The sequence below is a fragment of the Blennius ocellaris genome, assembly GCF_963422515.1.
Source record: "Blennius ocellaris genome assembly, chromosome: 16".
NCBI lineage: Eukaryota > Metazoa > Chordata > Actinopteri > Blenniiformes > Blenniidae > Blennius > Blennius ocellaris.
In genome coordinates this window covers 2,663,515-2,681,283 of record NC_137665.1, presented here as the reverse complement: position 1 = coordinate 2,681,283, position 17,769 = coordinate 2,663,515, and the positions used below count along the sequence as shown (strand labels likewise).

Here is a 17,769-nt window from a genome sequence, read left to right as displayed (position 1 = left end):
TCATTTGTCGTCTCCCCTCACATTTCCACCCATACATTTCATTTACACTTCAGCTGTATGCAGACCTGCAATAATTGTGCTTTAGTCCCGTATTTTATTGCTGAGCTGCTGCTGCTGCAGTGTTGCTCAATCCCCAAGAGGAAAGACTTAACAAAAAAGAAAAGTTGTAAAAGAGTTGTAAAGCTGATTGAGAGACAGATGCACTGTATATTCTGTTTATACGAGTCTCAGGTAGTGATACCGGACTGAATTTCAGTACAACATCCCCCACCGGCACATTAAAATGTTCTTAGCTTTGTGTTTCATTACCACAAACATCAAGTAACACTCCATGTACTCGCGTATGCGAGCCGAGAAGCATTATTCTGATCGTGATTCGACTCGACTCTTCACACAGCACGACAGCGGTCCACTCCAGCGGGCACATTTTATGGAATTATCTTGTACCAGTCGCCCAAATCCTTCCCCTCTTCAGCCCGCACCGGGAGTCAAAATGCTGTATTCTCCGCCTTTTGTGTCGCTCTCTGTTATCATCGCTCTTTGGATGTGTAATGAAAAGGAGGGGTTGTGTTGTCAGCTGTAATAGCAGCATTTGGCCATCAGTGTGTGTGTGTGTGTGTGTGTGCGTGTGCAAGAGTGTGTGGTGTGTGTGTGTGTGCGAGATTGCCAGAAGATAAACACCTCATATTGCAATCCCTATTTCCCAGTCTTTGTCAGTCCATTTCCTCGAGGTGCCTGCTAAGAAAAGAAAAAAAAATACTGCAGCCCAATTTTTACAAGCAAATTTTTCTCCATCTCTGCAGTCTACAGAGAAGAAAAAGTTTCCTCTCCTTACCGTCTTCGTCTTTTCTTTCCTTCATGACTCTTAACGCGGCCCCGCTCAATTTCAGAGCCGTCTTTTCTGCTCGGCCTCTATTTTCCTTCCTTGCAGTGGAAACGGTGTCAGACTCTTCTTCTGGCCTCGCCTGCCCCACGCCTCCACGACCAACTGTGTCTGAACCCGACCTGTCCCGGGTCCAATTCCCCTCCTCGCCTGCTCAAAGTAGAAATTCTTCCACCCAATCTGACTCTCTCCTCACCAAACCTCCCCACCCCCTTTATGTTTTTCCCTCCCTCTGATCCCTCTCTATCGTATTTTCACCACTACATTGTCTCAGCCCATTAGGCAGACACAAATCCGTTTGGAGACTGAGCCTCAGCGCAGCTCCGTCCTCGCTCTCCTGGGCCTCGGTGCAGCCAGGAGGAAGCTCTCAGGAGAGACACACTCTGGCTTGTGGCCGGGGAAATCCATTTAAACCTTTGCCACAAAAAACACTGCTCTCTTTTTTTTTCCCCCCACAGCCTGGTACACTTAGGACACATGTGCTTAATGAGTAATACGCCGCGTGTACGCACAAACACACACTGATCCATGCATTCCTCCACTCCCCCCCCCACTGCTTCTTTCCTCCGCCCACATGCCTCCATCTTTCCATGCAATAAAACACAAGCATAAATTTTAACATGTAACACAGCCATCCATACTGCAGGAGGATGGCCGGAGTGCTTTAAAAGATTTATATGTTTTTCTGAACCTGTGGTTAGCGGGGCTAAAGGCATGCATGTATGTATGTGTGTGTGTGTGTGTGTTTTGTGGAGCAGTCTCCGAGCTCGGGTGAGTGCGGTTTTCCTCGCAATTAATTCCCTTAAATGTGTAACAAGAGAGAGATGGGATAAGGGCCTCAGTACCACTGGCCTTCCTCTGACACTGCAGCCCATGTCTCTGCTGCTCCAACGACCTGTTGACACCAGACAAAGCAGATAATCTGCAGTACAAACAACGTGGAGATGTCGATGGTGCAGATAAGAATGAGAATTCAAAGAAAAGGCCAGTGTCAGTGTCTTACGTGTCATTTTTTTTTTTTTTTATTCTCTTATAACTTCTTATTATTCAGTAGAGCAGGATTTATGTACAAACTACCCAATGAATGAGCTGTTTTTTGGGGGTTTTTTTTGTGTGGAATGGAGTCCAAACCTAGATCCCAGGCGGACACAGATAAAGCGGCAGCAGATTGCTTTATCCCATTAGGAGAGGCCTCGTCAATAGGCAGAGATCTAGCGCTCTGTGTTGGTGCAATCTCCAGCTGATCCTGTCACTGGCATCAGCTCTGTTGGCAGTTTGTCTTTCAAGTTTGACACCACAGCTCCGTCTCCCCATCTATCTGACTGTCTATCGGCGCACAATTCATACCGTCGCACAATTACAAGAGAAGCTCAGACACCTTTAGTATTTGCTTGCAGAGCTCACATGAAGGGGACACCGATTTGAAGGGCATTCACAAACGTATTTTTTGGGGGGTAAAGGAACAGATCTAGAAACTACTGGATTATGTCTACTATCAAACAAGTGAAATTACCAAAGTACAAGTGAAAACCTGGCTGTGGACCGCCGCAGAGGTTTTATTTGAGAGCTTGTTTTTTTTCTTCTTTTTTTTTTTGACATGCAAACATAAAGCTTTTACCCCACTATTGATGCAATTTAATTATTGGACCGCATCCAAAAGTGCCAACGCTGCATCTTTGCATCCAGATTCAAGGAATTATCACTCGGATAGCAACGCTGGCAGTAAATCTGTATTTAACTCAATTAATGTTAGACTGTGCAAGTATTTAGAGGTTCATTTGCATGGGAAGCCTTGGGGTGGTCGTCTGAAGATTACAAACAACTGTGATTGCGTCTCAGCTTGTTGTATTGTTTTTGGAGCAATCATTTATGAAGAAGACTCGTGCTGAATCTTGAAAGGGTGTGACATTTGCACACAAAAAAAAAAATATATATATATATAATCATAATAAAACAAAATGAGAAAGCTAAATATCTGCAGTAGTTTACAGTTGTGAATCTGTGTTTGATTGGTAAGCCAAAAAAAACAAACCAAGCGGCACCCAGTGTATGGCAACTTAATCAACTCATGACAAGATTTCACAGCAGAACGAGTGTCACAGTGATCTGCAGCCAACCGACGTGAAATCGAGGACACATTCAAGTTTCGGGGATTTCTTTTCAACATGACAGCGACGAGGTGATACAGTAGAGAAGTGGTGAATGCTCTCGCCTCACAGGGAAAATGTCCCCGGTTTGTGATTGATGTGTGTTTGCTCTCTCCAGCGTTCCTCCCACATTCCAAAAACAGATTAAAGATGGAGGGATGGATGCATGGGAGGTGAACGCGGCACCTCTGCCGTAGTATCTAGTATTTTGCGAGATTATGAATGAAAATGAATGTTTGTCATTAATTGGTTGTTTGTTTACTTCCTGTGAACCAGCAAATGAAATTATTTTCCGCTGCCATTGTGGTTGAGCGCAGGATTCTACATTCATCACTCCTGAAAACTGAACACTTTCCATTCACTGCTTTTCAAGGTGAGGCCCTCTTAATATTCTGGCACTCAAACCGCCCACATGCACTTCCTCATAAAGTGACTAGAAATGTCGAGGACTGTTTTTTTTTTTTTTTTTTTTTTAACATGTCCTGTGCTGCTGAGTGAAAGATTCCTACCTTGGCGGCCATAATCATGGACGAGCCTCCGCGCACTCCGAGGATGGGGATGTGAGTCTGGGCTGAAATGAAGTCCAGGATCTGGGCGATGGCCTCCTGGTCGGTGTCGTCTCCAAACACTACGCCCTGCAGCCAGTGCTCCGTCATTAGGTCGCAGATGCTCTTGATGATGCTTTTAGGATCGGTCTCGTTCATGGTCAGCACCTCCACGTTGGGCGCCATGTGGAGGAAGTCCTCCTTCTCGCGGGCGCCGGCCAGCGCCACCTCGCTGGAGTTGCCCACCAGGACGACGGCGATGCTGAGGCCGCGCAGGATGTTTGGCAGGGCCATGTGGTGCGGAGGGGGCTGGGGGATGGGAACGTAGTGCCCGCCGCCGCCCCCACCACCACCACCGCCGCCGCCCCCACCACCACCGCCGCCGCCACCTCCTCCCTTCTCTCTCCGCGAGTGGCAGGCCGGCGGCAGGTGGAGAAGGCAGAGCAGCAGGAGGAGCAGGGACAGGCAGGGTGGATGCAGAGTTCGGACTCGTTCTTGCCCCTTGGCCACCGGTGGGGCGGAGGAACGAGCCCCGGCATGGCCGCGAGGCGGGGAGAGGCCGCAGCATCCGCAGACAGGCATGGTGTGGGAGTGGGAGAGTAATACCTGGAGAGGTGAGGGGGGGTGACGGGGAGGAACAGATGGGGATAGAAGAGAAGAAGGGCAGGGGGTTGATAAGGCAACAAAAGAGAAAATATAGGGAAAATGGGAGCGAGGGGAGAGATGGAGAGAGGGGAAGAGGGGTTAACATACTACCATGCAACATTGATTGAATAAAATGAATTGCCGAGAGGCTACATGCATCATATGAATCACTGCATATCAATGTCAGTTAACAGAAATGGAGCACAGAAGGGCGAGAGGAGGAGGAGGAGGGAGGGGGAGGGGGGAGGAGGGGGAAACCTTGTGGAAAACTAGGCTGTAAACCCGAAGAGGGATGAGAGAAGAGGTCACACTTGACACATAAATAGTATATAAACACACACACACACACACACATACACTCGCTACAATAGCATACAGTTTAGGTATAATCTCACACGGATCAATAATTCATGGAGAATGTTTCGAAGCAGCTTTACACTATATATTATGGAGGATATAATCTGTCCCTACAGATGAGATGCTGGTTTCTTGACAAGCGAGGAAGGCGGCAACAGAAGCAGGGAGAGCAAGCGAACGCAATCAACACAAAGGGCAGATGGAGGGAAAGACGGCTTCTCGCCAACTTGGGCTGACTGACAAACTGTCGAGAGAGCGAGAGCGAGAGCGAGAGAGAGAGAGAGAGAGAGAGAGAGAGAGAGAGAGAGAGAGAGAGAGAGAGAGAGAGATGAGTGACACACCAGCTCGAGACATGCACAAACTGACTGACGCCGAAATTGATTAAGTGATTGACGGCGGAGGAGCTCGGAGCAACTCGCAGGGCTTCGATATGACACTCGCCGTCCGCCCTCACTCCCCTGTTGGCCTACTTTAGCACTGGCAGCCGTTTTGCCGTCCATCTCTCCATCCATCCCTTCCTCCTCCCGCCCACGTTCTACTTGACCGTATCGCTCTCTTTCGCTGTCTCACTCCCTCTTTGTGCTTATTTATAGAGCTTTTCATTAATAAGGATGCTGAGGGGCGAAATGGCCAGGTGAGCCGGGGAAAGAAATGGGGGGGGGGGAAAGAAAGTCAAAGGAAGAAGGGAAATGAGATCCAGTAAAGGAGTGAAAGAGATGACGGCAGCAAGATAAGGACAGCAGCAACACAGCTGGAGACAAAGGCAGAGATGAAAAAGGAGCTCTTTGAGAGAGATGTTTGTGTTCTTTGTATGTTTACATCTGAGCGAGTGGGAGGGCATGTGTCCTCTTGAGTTTGTCAGCATATAGTCGGTGTAGGTGTGCAGTCGGAGGGAAGAGATGTTCGCTGGTTTTGTGGGCAGAGACACCCCGGGCGATGGGGGTGTAGTTGCTCATAAACTTGTTCTGAGCGGCGTATTGTGCGTGTATCTCAGACATGACTGCCGCTAACGAGGCAGATGGAAGGTACAAAGAAGAACAAAAACACTAAAACAATATCCACGCCGCGAACGCTGACAGCTAATAAGACGGGAAATGACAGAGCGGAGGAAAAAAGTGAGCTGGAGATTGAAAGAGGGATAAAGGGACGTATGCGGAGATGACAGAACAACTTCTTTGGGGAAAACTAATTGCTGGAGGTTCGTCAGCTCTAATTGCAGGTCCCTGTGTTAATAGTCGACTGCGCACCGCTCTTCAGGAAGGACGACGAGGTGGGAGGAAAGGAACGAGGGAGGGATGAGAGGAGGCGCGCAGAAAGCGGGGAAGAGAACAGCCAGATAGCGACAGAGTGCAAACCAAGAAGGACCTTGGTGAGAAAAAGATGCAAGAAAGACGGAATAGAGAGGAGGGAAGATTAGAGAGAGGGATAGAAGAGAAGCGGAGGAGAGACAGAGGAGAGGAGGGAGAGTTACAGAGAGAGAGAGAGAGAGAAAGATGCCCTCTTTGAATCTGGACTTCTCTGGCAGCACTCTGTTTCCATGGCAACAATTAAAATAGGCCTCATGCGCACACATAGAGACACAGTTGATGGACACAGAGATATACAGCGGTCGGCCATTACATTATGACCACCTGCCCAATATGCTTGTGCTTGCAAAACTGCCCTGACCCGTCTTCTGGAGGCGCACTGGGATGTCTGGCAAGATGTTAGCCGCAGACATTGATGGGGACTCACACTGGTTACGCAGCCCGAACAAACATCTTGCAGAACAAGGCCACTGCCATCAAGTAAATCTGTGAGTTCCAAAACATTGCTTCGGCAGGTGGTTCATGTCAGAGAAACATCCACATGGATTTCCCAGCAGCACGTTGCTCAAAGCATCAGGTTCCCATCATGCATCCCGGTGCTCCCCAGGTAAGCAACACACACACGTCCAGGCCTTCCGTGTATCACTAATGTGACGCATCAGGGCCAATAGTCCATTTCTGAAGCCACGGTTGTCAGTTTCGGCATCTAAACATTGTCTTAACTGACGCCTTTCGATCACATCCTGCATTCATTTCTGCAATTCGAGCTATTTGAGCTACACTCACCCTGTCACATCGGATCACACAAGCCACCATTCAGTGGGAAATGGCCGTTACCCATCACTGGGATACTCGCGGAGAAATTAAACTTACTCTGATTCTTCCTCGAATCCGTCGTTTTGCTTTAACTTCACACAGAAAGTGTTGTCAATATATCCCATCTACTAAGAGGTGCTATAATAGAGAGATAATCAGGGGTATTCACTTTACCTGCCAATGGTCATAATGTGGCTGCTGATTGCTGGATACACTCACCAGTTCTGTGGCGAGCATCGATCATGTAAATGAAAAAGTGTACCGTTTGCTCTTCTATTCAGTCCTCAGGCTGATTCATACTCCATAAGAACAAGACGCGTGTTCCAGCTCGCTGGTAGCTATCAGTCATATTTTAAATGTATTTAGCGTCCAACATCGCTACTGTCTGAGCGCCGCAGCTCTTTAAAATGCCGCGATGCACCTGAACGCATCACGAAAAGCTGTCAGCTCCTGCAGTTAAAAACGGACCAACATGTCACTGAAACAGTTCAGAGAAATGCATTTCTGACAGCACAGGAGGCGAGAAATAAACTGTGCGGTTGAAAAGTTAAAAACGCAGCGTCGCAGATGTGTGGCTTCTGTGAGGGGGCGTGGCCTGCTGTGAGAGGGGGCGTGGCCTGCAGGTACAGCGGCTTTGTATCGGAGTCTGAACAGTCGTGCGGAAAAAGCCTTTGCCGAATATTCTTCTTGTTCTTACGGCTTCAAAAAGGGAGTCTGCGGGGGCCTTTACAGTGGGGGGGGCTTCACACACCAATTCTTCTCACGCACAGATTAGCATTGAAACCACTGGCACATCCTCCGTGGGAACACACACACTGTAAACACACACTCTTCCTTACTTGTAAACTTATGACGCTGCTCTTCCCATCTTCACACACACACACACACACACACACACACACACACACACACACACACACACACACACACACACACACACACACACACACACACACACACACACACACACACACACACACACACACACACGATTACACTCGCTGACCCACTGTGTAACTCCAATGATCATTCAGAAAGATGAGACCATTAGAAAGGCCCACAGTGAGTCAAAGCGTGTCTCGTAAAGAAACACAAAAGGCGCGTACTAAACCGTAGATTACGCCAGCGAGGTTATGACTGTAAATGACCCCATTTTCCCGTCAGCCAGCCCTCGCGTCTCACCCACCATTTGCTCCATTAGCCACACCAGTGCACACTGCAGCCATATCAGTTACACACGGGTGGAGCGCAGATAGCCTCCACCCGCTCAAGACCCCCAAGGTGCTTATGCCCACGTGCCTTTTTTTTTTTTTTTTTCCTTCTTTTTTTTGCTTTCGCCAAGCCCTTTTTTGCGAGCGGAAAATATTGCCGAGTGTGCATGAACGAGCATATTTAATGACACTGAAGTGTATATTTGCATCTGTTGAATCACGTGTGTAAATTTAAAAGGCAGGAATCAATCAGTGAGAACCTTTCAACAACAAACTTTGTTTCTTCTGGAAATGAAAATCTTTCATTTGTGTCCACAAAGTAACTTGTTTGTGGGTGATTTCCACTCATCTTAAAGCCTGTAATTATGATTTTCCCATAAAACACCTACGTGTTCTGTTGGTGTATTTCATATGTAGGAAAATCTGAAGAATAAAATCACATTAAGGGTAGAATGGTGAGTTAGATAAAGAGGGCCGACGAAGCTGTTTTTGTTTTCATAGTGTACAACTACATCGGAGAATCTTCCGTTTACAGTTTTAATAAATCCTGATTTCGGCCCCTTATTCAAGATAAGATAAGATCGGACTTTATTAATCCACATTAATAATAAATGTTATTTATATACTGATTTATTAATTGATAAATTCCTGTTTGTTTTGGGGTTTTTTTCCATTTGTTTGTTGCTGAAGTTTAAGCTTATTGAAAGAGACTTTGCAGAAGAGTTTTCTGTTCTTTTTAAAAGAAACTCAGAAAAGAAAACCTGATTTTATCTCCTTCTGGACAAATTTGGCAGGACACAGCACAGCATCAAAAATTGTGAAAGGCTGCCGTAATCTTGTTCACATTTTAAGATATAATTGTCAATGATTTTCGCCATTCATAGGGAATTTTCCAATGCTAGTCCATCTACAGAATAAAACCAATTCAGTAATAAAAATTAATGGTCCTCTTCTTTTTCTGTCCTTATGTTTTGTTATAACACTCCTTAAAAAAGGCATTTCCCAGATTTCTCTTGCACAGGAACCACTTCCCATTTTCTGTTCAATCAAAGCTCACATTCCAACTAGTAGAGACGCAACATGACGCTTCAAATTTAAAAAATGAAAAGGAATGATGATGTGCTGTTGTCATAGTAATCTTTTAATAAGGCAATGACAAGCTTTCGATCTGATTAAAGCTCGATGGGAAACTCTTGAATGACCACAAAACACTTTAAACCCTGTGGGAACTTCCAATTATGATATTTATAATTACATTTCTTTAAAAAAAAAAAATCAAATAAGCCTTTCAGTAAAGGACTCCCTGAAATGACTGATCACTGGGTGACCAGTTGCCTATTTTCAATAAAAAAAAGCAGCATATTCTCAGCAATGCAACAGCATTAAAGAGGCTGCATCACTGTTAGTGCTCCAGTCCCCACTGCCTGCTTAAGACTCCCTCATGCTCTGTTGCTGTTCAGGCGCCACCAAGCGCTGGCCAATTAGGTAAGAACACCGTGTTTCAGGTGGTCGCCCACCACAGCCAAACACAACCAGGCACTAAGTTGGCCCAAATGCACGAGAACAGGGGGTAAGAGTAATTAATGAACTTCAAGACTTACATGGCTCATATTGTTGTCACGGAAAGTTGACGGGGCAGAGGACACGAGGCAATACAGCTCTGTAATTGGCTCCCTTCGCTCCGTTTTCTGGCTACTGTGCTATAAATCACTACTTAGGGAGAACACAAACTCACTGAAGAAAAGAAAAACACCTAAACGGGGAAAAGTACTGGTTCGTTTTTTGATGGTTATGGAAGTGGGGTGATGATTGTACATACATGTATGCACACATGCACACTTGTTTGCATTGCAGTGTATTGTATTTTCAGCATGAATACAGCAGCTTAATCGTGAGATCATGATCCAACTTGTATTTTCTGAAATATAAAAGCGGCACTAACTTAGCTGGACTTCAACACCATGAATTCTATTGTAAACTTTATATTTTGGAAAATGTATTTTTGGAACAGATACAGGAAGTCCTCTTGGCACGCCACAGTTATGGATGTAAATTACGTCTGAATCCAAATTTATTAACTTCTGTTTTGAGGGTGGGGGAGTAATAGACTCGATTGCCGTGAGCTAACTCTGAAACATCCTCATAAAGCCGGAGTGTCCAACATGTAGTCTGCACAATGTGGAAGATACAATGAAAGCCAACCATTTTTAATAATTACCCAGCCTGAGTAATGGACAGAGCCCAGGTTTGGTTGGTTGGTTGGTTGGTTGGTGTTCCAACAGTTAACTCCCCAACTGGAAGCGAAGCAGCATATGGCCTCAAAACAAGTACTGTGAGGGAGGATTTTTAAATGCATGCTGAAGGCTGCAATGTGTTACAATTCAAAGATATTCATGTTGACTGTTTCCCCATATTTGCCACCAAGGTGTCTAATTAAGGGTCGAGCACTGAATTGAAACCCTCGGATTTATTATTGCTATTATCATCATCCCATCAATTCCAATGCGTTTTTGTAGACCTAAACATAAATGACCTTTTGCTACACTTTGCACACTCATCAGGCCCGGCCTAAAATTGTATAATTTGGGGGAATTACACATGTGACTGGCGAAATGGCTCAACAGCGCCACCTGCAATATTTGAAAAAGGTGCAAAGGCAGCCCCAGAAACAGGTTTCATCTATAGAACTACGAAAATTAGTACACATAGGTCACATCCAAAGAGGCACAAAAAATTATCCTACAAACGTATTGAAAAGTCAACAGGAAGTATTTTGAAATATACATTATATTTTTGCCCATTTTGAACCAAACTGAATTTTCTTGCGCGAACGAGTTCGAGGGGGTTATTTGAAATGATCTGAAAATTAGCGCGCTGATAGAAAAGAGATGGGTAAGCACAGCTTCCTTAAATTGCTCCGCCACTAAACAGGAAGCGCCACGTAAATAGCCTGTACATGATCCCTGAATTAATAGTAGAGTTTGACACCGCTGTCATAGAGGTTACAACAAGTTATGAACTACTTTGAAGACTTTACAGAGAGGAATGTACAGATAGTTAAGTACAGTAACCAAGTACAAGGACTTTTTTGCTTCCCACCTCTGGCAAACACACAAAGCATAGCAAAGGAAAATTGGCTCTCCAGTCAATAGAAATACATCGCCTCATCTTTACAGGTGAACAAACAGGCGGCGTATTGTTGAGTTTTGGTGTTTAATACATGTGACTGAGCAGCACTCTGTTCCAGTCACTACATATTCTGCTCGTGCGGTAATAAATCTGCACAGGACAGGAGGCATTACTGCCGAGAACCGTTTGTGTGCTTGTGGGCAGCATGACTGTGAGTGTGTGTGTGCTTGTGTGTGTGCTCGTGTGTGTGTCACTGATGAATTTGGTTGGAAAGGTTGTGAACAGTGCTGGCAGTGGCTTGCTCTCCCTAATGCATTTTTAGATGTGACATTTATGTTTTTTTGTGTTCAAATGAAAGCCAGCAAAGAAGGGAGAAAAAAAAAAAAAAAAAAAAGTAACCTTAACGTTAATCTTTAGCGACGGGGCGGCTCTGATTTGAAATTGATCCGATGGCAGACGGCACACGGAGATATTAAAAACATTTTTTTCAGACGGCGGTAGCATTTTGAGGAGGCAAAGCCCCGGCCGCCCCGGGGATGTGGCCGGGGCCGCGTCGCGGGTCACCGCCGCGCATACTGATGGCAGCGGGAATCAGCTGGAAGCCGGACTCACTGCCAAGCCTACGATACGTGGGAACATGAAAGAATCGCCGGCTTAATGTGCAAACTCATTATGAACTGCTCGGATAAATATTCATGCAGCCTGTCTGTGCAGCCTGCTGTGGAGGTGGAAGGTGGTGTTTGAGCGTGTGTGTGTGTGTGTGTGTGTGTGTGTGTGATTATGTGTTTGGACCTGTGTCTGTACATGATGTTCTGACGCAGCCACTCACCAGCCCCCTCACCAAAGCAGTCCATCCAGGTTTTCCTCTCACGTGTTCACTGGTGCTCCAGGACTCGCTCGATTACGAGCCTCGAGTTCCGAGAAGAAGGGGAACGCAGGTTCTCCAAGTTCCCCCTCCTCTCTTTCCTCTGAAGTTTCAACTCTACGCAGCCCCTTCTTTCTCACGTTTATCATCCTCTCTCTTAACAAACCTTCCTCTCAGTTCTCCCACTTATCTCTCTCTCTCTCTCTCTCTCTCTCTCTCTCTCTCATGCTCCCACTCTCTCATCACCCTCTTCTCATTATGTGGTAAGTGTCAGGTTTGTCGATGGCGTTATTTGCATGAAAACTGGAGGACAAAGGCGACTGGCAATTTTTCACATTTATTGCCGGGCTTGATATTTAAGCAGACAGCAGAAGACGGCGTTGGAGGAGAGACAATCTCTCTATATCTTTCTGGATGACTTCAAACGTCTGCGCTATATGTGAATTATCTTAAGCGCCAACTCGGGCGTGCTGGGGCTGGCTTCGTCTCCGCTTTTAATTGAAATAAGAATGTCATCACGAGGGGCTCACACGTCAGTGGCTGCAGCAGCAGCAATACGGGGAAAAAAGTAACAGGAGTTTGAAAAATTGCCCCGTCGCATATGCTCGAGGCTACTTACGAGCGATAACTCCTCTATCGGTGCACGAACGTGATTTCATTACGGGACGCGAACAAATGAGGAGGGGAGACTTCATCTCGGGCTTTTAGTGCCCGGCTCGGACGAGGCCCGGGACTGAGTTGGAGCGACTGGGATCTGATGTTGTGGACTTGTGCGGCGCCACGTAGCGAGCTCCGTGTGATTGGAGGCTGAAACCCTCAGGTGGCGCCTTGCCCTCATCCAGAACTGCCGCTGACAGGTGATGAAAGAAAACGTTACCTGGACAACCTCTTTGACCACACAGCGGTGAGACGTGGGGGCGGCTGATCTCACACACACACACACACACACACACACACACACACACACACACACACACATGAAACCGGTGGCACTGTGCTGAGTGGGTAAGAGCACAGAAACAGACTAATTAAGGTTCTAAACTCAAAACCCTGCCGATCAAAACCGAAGTTTCGCAGCAAAATGTCCTCCTGTTTCCACCGTTACTAGATCGGCTCGGGCGGAAGACACTAAAACGTCAGATTCAAAGTCGGAAAACATCACATTTAGTGTAATTTCAGCTGCTGATAATTAGACGTACAGATGTTGGTTATATATGGAATAATTATGGCCGGAGGTAAGCGGCAGGGATCACGCTTTGCATAAGGTCTGTGATTACGCCTCTGCACACATTTTCCCCCCCTTTTAGTGTGTGTGTGTGTGTGTGTGTGTGTGTGTGTGTGTGTGTGTGTGTGTGTGTGTGTGTGTGTGTGTGTGTGTGTGTGTGTGTGTGTGTGTGTGTGTGTGTGTGTGTGTGTGTGTGTGTGTGTGTGTGTGTGTGTGTGTGTGCAACAATACCTCTTCAGTCGACCTTCTACATCCATGAAAGCGAGCAAAGAAATTTTCTCTGCAGTGTCACAAATAACCCACTCAGTGAGCCGCTCGTCGAAGTTAAGTCGAACCATTTTTATTTTTTTTTCGGTTTGTTTGGACAAGATGTGATGTAATAATAAAAGTGGATCTCTGCCTGGCCTCCTCTCCAGCTGCTGCAGCCCTGCCGATAGAATCCTGCTCGGGCTTTTCATAAATATTATCCACAGGTTTACACTGCATTTTCCAGCTCGCGCTGGCAGGAGAACGATACCAGCATTGTCTGAAACAAAGTGTCGATTAACAATTGCTGTTTCGAATTGACGTTCACGGGCGCAAGCGACTTTAAATGAAATGTGAACATTTTGTCTGCACAGATTTTACTCCAGATTTGCATTTGCCATGAGGGTGTTCACATGTGTGCTGGGATGTGATGCAACTGATGGAAATTCTGTAATTACATGTACGGTAGGAGCAGGAGGCAAAAGTATGAAACAAGTCATGGAACTGGCTTATTTTTATGTAATTTTACCAGCTGGAGCATCCATAAGGCTCAGGCACACAGCTGTAACATAGGAGCAACATGGCCGCGGGTAGATTTGCAAAATACTTATCAAATGCAGCACAATTACCCAAATTTGCAGGAGCGTGGTCAGGAGTGGAGTTAATATGACCAGCTAAACTTGACGCACAGCCACTGGCATATGGCCCGAGCCTTAACAGACTGTAGATTGTGAATTGGAAGGAATGCAAAATAAACCCGTCCACAAATCGTGCTGTTTTCGCCAATTACAGGACAGCATGAAGTGGTCGTCCTTAATGAATTAATGGAATTATGAGGACATAAATTTCGGCTGGGCTGCAGCCACCGGCCTGTATGAGTGTATAAAAGAAGCAAATGAAAAGCAAAGCCCACTGTTTCTTTTTTTTAAAAGGGCCGTGTTAATACGGTAAGGGCCTTTTGGACATTTACAACAATCAGCAGGTATTTGGACTTCAAAAGCACAACAGAGCGCCACCTGGTCAGTCCCTCTCTCAGTGCATCTGGTCCTCTGAGTCCATCATCGACTCCAAACAAGCTTTCAAGGCCCTTCAAAAGATAATACATCCCCTCTCGGACTGCACTCTCTGTGTAACACAATTTCACTTTAAAGCAAAGTTCTGATTTGCATGTGTGTTGTTTTTTTTGCGCCGTCCCGTTTCTTACATAAGGTTTCAGACCTGTGAGCTGCGCAGCCTTCACTACACCGCGTTAATGTCTCAAGGCTACTTTAAAACTTGAGAAAATCTGCATCCTTCTTTCACTACACAGCAACAACAGGCCAAGAAATATCCACCCTTCAGGACAAATAAAGATTATTTCTGTATTCTATACAAGAGAACCATTGTATACAAGGTGTTTGTCGCTTGTCTCGCACTAAATATAATGTTTAGCAGGTGTTTTGTTAATTTCTTTCAGGTCTTTAACTGGAGACACAAGTTTGGTTAATTTCATTGCACAAGTGACAACACCCTGCAAAACAGAGTTAATGATGTTGACAGTTCACAGGAGGGAAAAAAGATATGCTTCAAAATTTAATGTTTCTCTCCGTTAGATAGACAAGAAGCCATTCGACGCAGTGACCAATGGCGTCAGTGTTGAGCTTAAAAGAAAATAAATGTCGGATGTTCTCAAAGAGTGACGGCGACAGAGTTCAACACGTTTAACGCATCTCCCCCAACACCAACATCAGTGGTCTGTCCTTACAATCTTTACAAGTAACACTTACTTCTTCTTGGTGTTTGATCAGTACGTTAGATTAGAGCAGCGCCCTCTGGTGGATTGACTGAAAAAAGCATATGGATGGATTGATGGTTATTTTGAACTTGCTCACTGACCTTTCGTTGACATTTTGTGTTTGGCGAGGTCAGGCCAGATCCCTACGTTTACCAATCTTCCAATGTTAATGTCTTCACAATGTATTCAAGCTCGAGAATTCAAAGTTGACTGGATAAACACAGTATGGCTGCCTCCTCAAGCTGGACCATTATTGAGGTCAAACAGCTTGGTCCGCCCGTCTCGCATTATTCCAACAAGCCCAGACTCTGTACGTTTAACTGCAAACTGCCTACTGGGAGGCACAGGCCTTTTTCTTCCCCTCTTATCATCCAAGTTAGATTTTGCTCGGATCTCTTTCAGAATGTAAGCGCCACACTTTCACAAAGGCGGCTGCAAAAGGTATCAACGATGATACTTCGATCATTCTCTCTTACTTTTTCACATCCAATCAGATACTTTTGTATGAAATCGCCTGGTCTGAGACAAATTGGCAATGGTTTGAAATACAGGACGCGATGTTCTGATGTGGAAAGACCGATTTCGGGTCATTTTGCCAGACTCACTCTTCCACAACCTTTTATCCTGAAGGCCTCTTCAGGTAACAGTACCAAAGAGTTTGAAATGAAACTACCGAAATTACAATAGGATTTCATTTGTGCAATGATGGATAATGCTAGGTTGTGTTTTTCTTATTTCTAAAGTGGGGCCAAATATTTGTTGGTCACACCTATTCTTTTGGCATCTCCAAGTGCTGCAGCGAAAAAAAAGCTCATAAACAACACGTTTGCTGAAAAAATCTCGCCCCCGGTTGAGTAAGCATAATGCAGATGTGCTTCCCTGGCTTGAAACAGCTGTTCCTGGCCGGGTCCAAACCACAGAGCTGCACGGGGAGTCCACAATTTGTCCAAGGAGGGTCCCACAGGACAGCAGCGCAGCGCGAAGGGAAGCGTAAGGCCAGCACCGGAGCCCCAGACTCCCCTGGCTAATTTACTGGGCAGAGACAGGCACAATGTGCAGCATTCTCTCATCGTTTGGCGAAATGCGGCAGCTGTTGAACGGGTACAAGCGCCTGCAGCTGTTTGATGATGTGCTGGTCCTGCAGCGGAGGGAGTGAGACGGAGGGATAATGCATGATCAACTTGCTCATCCACACTCCTCCATCAAGCCAGGGGTGAGACCACAGCGACAACAGCTTCGCGTTGTCTCAGGTGGCGTATGGGCATGTGTGTGTATATGTGTGTTTGTGTGTTCGTCCAGGTCATCTGTCCTTTGCAGGCACGATGATTTCCTACCAACCATCTGCCATCCACCGTGAGCCGTTTGTTTTTGCATATCGAGCCTCCTATAGATGCAGAGACACTTAAAGCACTTTGGATTGACGAATGTGTTTTGACAACACTGAGGGAGATAAGCGCTGGTCTTCAGGATCTCTCCCAGGGACACGTTTCTATTTACACCTACTCCGCCTCGCAGAAGAGACGCTTAATCTTCTCCCATGATTTGTGGCTTCACTGCCAAAATCCCTCTCTCCATTCTGTTCCGTCCCCCCCCCCCTCCCTCCATCCCTACTTTTCCGTCACTTCCCCTACACTACTTGCTTTTACACTCTCTCTCTCTTTTCTCAGATGCCTTGCTTCAGCATTAGCACTTCAACTCGCGTGTCATTGTGAAAGACCTTTACGAGCGGGAGTGTTTACACTCGTGTTTGCAGCGGACTGCCTAGAGGTAAGGCAGGGGATAGGAAGAGCACGGTGCATTGACCCCCCCGTGCCAATAACAGTGCTGTAATCACTTTAAATGTGTTTTATTGTCAGCTTTTCACAGATTAGAGCCACAATAATCTGTCCTCCTCCATCCATCTCATTCCAAGCTGTTATTTTTGGCATCAGGATTCTGCCTTTTTGGATTAGTAGGTGTGCAAGTGTTGTTTTTTTTCCCCCCCTATTTATTTTTTCCTATTCTTTGTGAGACTAAGTGTGTTTGTGTGTATGCATGGGAGAGAGACGACAGCAAGGTTGTACAGCAACACACCTACATCCCTCTATTGTGGCGGGAAAATATTCTCAAGTGGATATTTTTGCTGGATGGCTTTCTCAAAAAGAAAGATATGGTGGCTGCAAGAGTCTGCCTCTTCAAGTGGAAATCAGCATCTCATGGGAAAAAAAAAAACAAGCTCTGAATGAAATATGCTAAAGCAAGAACATGGTCTAATCCACAACGCACACATAAAAGTGCACCAAGAGGAAACGCATAGCGTTAATTTTTGAGGAACGCTTTTTTCCCCGAAAACATTTAACGTTGCCAACTGACCCCACAAAATCTGTAAACGCAGCGCGGAAAGGTTATGTAAAAATCACCCACCCATAATCTTTTATGGACCTCTTTAACTCACACCACTCGGTCGAACACAGTGCAGAGGAGCGATCTCCTCGCTCTCCCCCCGGGCCGAATATTGACTGATGACTTTCATTTTCGGCTATCAATTCTGTTGCTAATTTTACACATTTCAATTAATTCCAGGTAGTCCCGCGCAGACGCTCAATGATTGGAAGCTGCAACGAAGGCTGCTGTTTTCAC

The 17,769-nt window shown here is 45.9% G+C and overlaps 1 protein-coding gene across 1 annotated transcript in view; it reads right to left on the bottom strand.

The window, feature by feature from the left end:
• The window catches only part of grin2ba (glutamate receptor, ionotropic, N-methyl D-aspartate 2B-a), a gene marked incomplete at both ends in the record, with an annotated part of 131,732 nt that overhangs the window by 98,537 nt on the left and 15,426 nt on the right, over positions 1 to 17,769 (bottom strand). Inside the window, one exon of the mRNA XM_080511521.1 lies at positions 3,540 to 4,181. Within this exon, the coding sequence (XP_080367647.1) occupies positions 3,540 to 4,181 (642 nt within the window). The remainder of the gene's footprint in view (positions 1 to 3,539; positions 4,182 to 17,769) is intronic.